Here is a 1,237-nt window from a genome sequence, read left to right on the forward strand (position 1 = left end):
GGTGGTGCCGCCGCCGCACACCCGCCGCGCCACGCCGCAGTACAGCAGCGCCTCCAGCCGCGCGCGCCCGTACTCCGCCCGGCCCGGCAGCAGCTGCACACACGCACCCGTCAGTAGGTAGGGGCAGGGGCAGGTAGTAGATAGCTCGCCCCCGAGCCGCCGCTAGTGCGCGCAACTCACGGTGAAGTCCCCGGGGCGCCACTGCTGCAGCTCGAGGCGCGTGTAGCCGGCCAGCTGCAGGTCGGTGCACTCGGCCAGCAGCCGCACGAAGGCCGCGCTGCCCGCCAGCCGCAGCAGCTCGCGCACCGCGCCGCCGCCCTCGCCCGCCGCCCAGCTCGCCGACACGCGCCGGTAGCGCCGCTGCTCCGCCGGCCCCGCCTCCTCCCACTGCACATCTGCCGACACACAACCGCACCTCACTGCCGATCCGTCGCCACCTCATCTGTATCCCTTCACCTAGGAATAGATATAGCGGGAGACGCACCTGGGTGGTCGAGCGCGTCGAGCAGGTCGCGGTACTTGTCCGGCAGCAGCAGGTCGTGCAGGCTGACCTCGCTGGCGCTCTCCATCTGCGCCTGCACCTGCGCGCGCACCCGCGGCTTCAGGTACGCCGGCTGCACCCACTCGCTCAGCGGCAGCAGCTCCGAGTGCGGCGGCACGGGCGCTCCCGGGACGGGGGCTGGCGGCGCGGGGGAGGGGGAGGGGGAGGGGGAGGCGCGCGTGGGCGAGGGCGCGGGACCGTGGAACCAGCCGTTGATGGAAAGCCGTGGCAGCTCCAGCGACAGGACCTCCGCCACCTGCCACCGCGCACACATACATCTCCCTCCGCACGCTTACGGAACAAATACCTCCTTCTGTTAAAGGAAGACTTTTGTGAAAAGATCTGCTCAAAATTTGGGACGTAGGTCTGATCTTAAATGTCATTATCATCATAATCATCAGCTCACTATACGTTCCCACCGAGGGGCTCGGAGCCCACCCTGAGTAAAAGGTGATTAGGCCATAGTCAACCATGCTGGCCAAGTGCGGGTTGGTTGACTTCACACATATCTTTGAATTTCTTCTCAGATATGTGCAGCATCACGATGTTTTTCTTCACCGTAAGAACATCGGATAAATGTACATATGTAAATCGGAAATCGAAAAACACATTGGTACATGGCGGAATTCGAACCCAGGACCTGCAGATTGCAAGTCAAGTGCTTGACCACTGAGCCACCGACGCTCCTCGCTCTTA

At 63.8% G+C, this 1,237-nt stretch overlaps 1 protein-coding gene across 1 annotated transcript in view; it reads right to left on the reverse strand.

The window, feature by feature from the left end:
* Nucleotides 1-282: 282 nt before the first annotated feature.
* sud1 (Prolyl 3-hydroxylase sud1) overlaps nucleotides 283-1,237 on the reverse strand; it is a gene marked incomplete at its 3' end in the record, with an annotated part of 2,809 nt that continues 1,854 nt past the window's right edge. Inside the window, exons 5-6 of the mRNA XM_013315909.1 lie at nucleotides 485-832; nucleotides 283-395 (exon numbers count right to left, since the gene is read on the reverse strand). Coding sequence (XP_013171363.1) covers nucleotides 283-395; nucleotides 485-832 — 461 coding nt within the window. The remainder of the gene's footprint in view (nucleotides 396-484; nucleotides 833-1,237) is intronic.

Source organism: Papilio xuthus, unplaced genomic scaffold (genome assembly GCF_000836235.2).
Source record: "Papilio xuthus unplaced genomic scaffold, Pxut_1.1 DF826949.1, whole genome shotgun sequence".
Classification (NCBI taxonomy): Eukaryota; Metazoa; Arthropoda; class Insecta; order Lepidoptera; family Papilionidae; genus Papilio; species Papilio xuthus.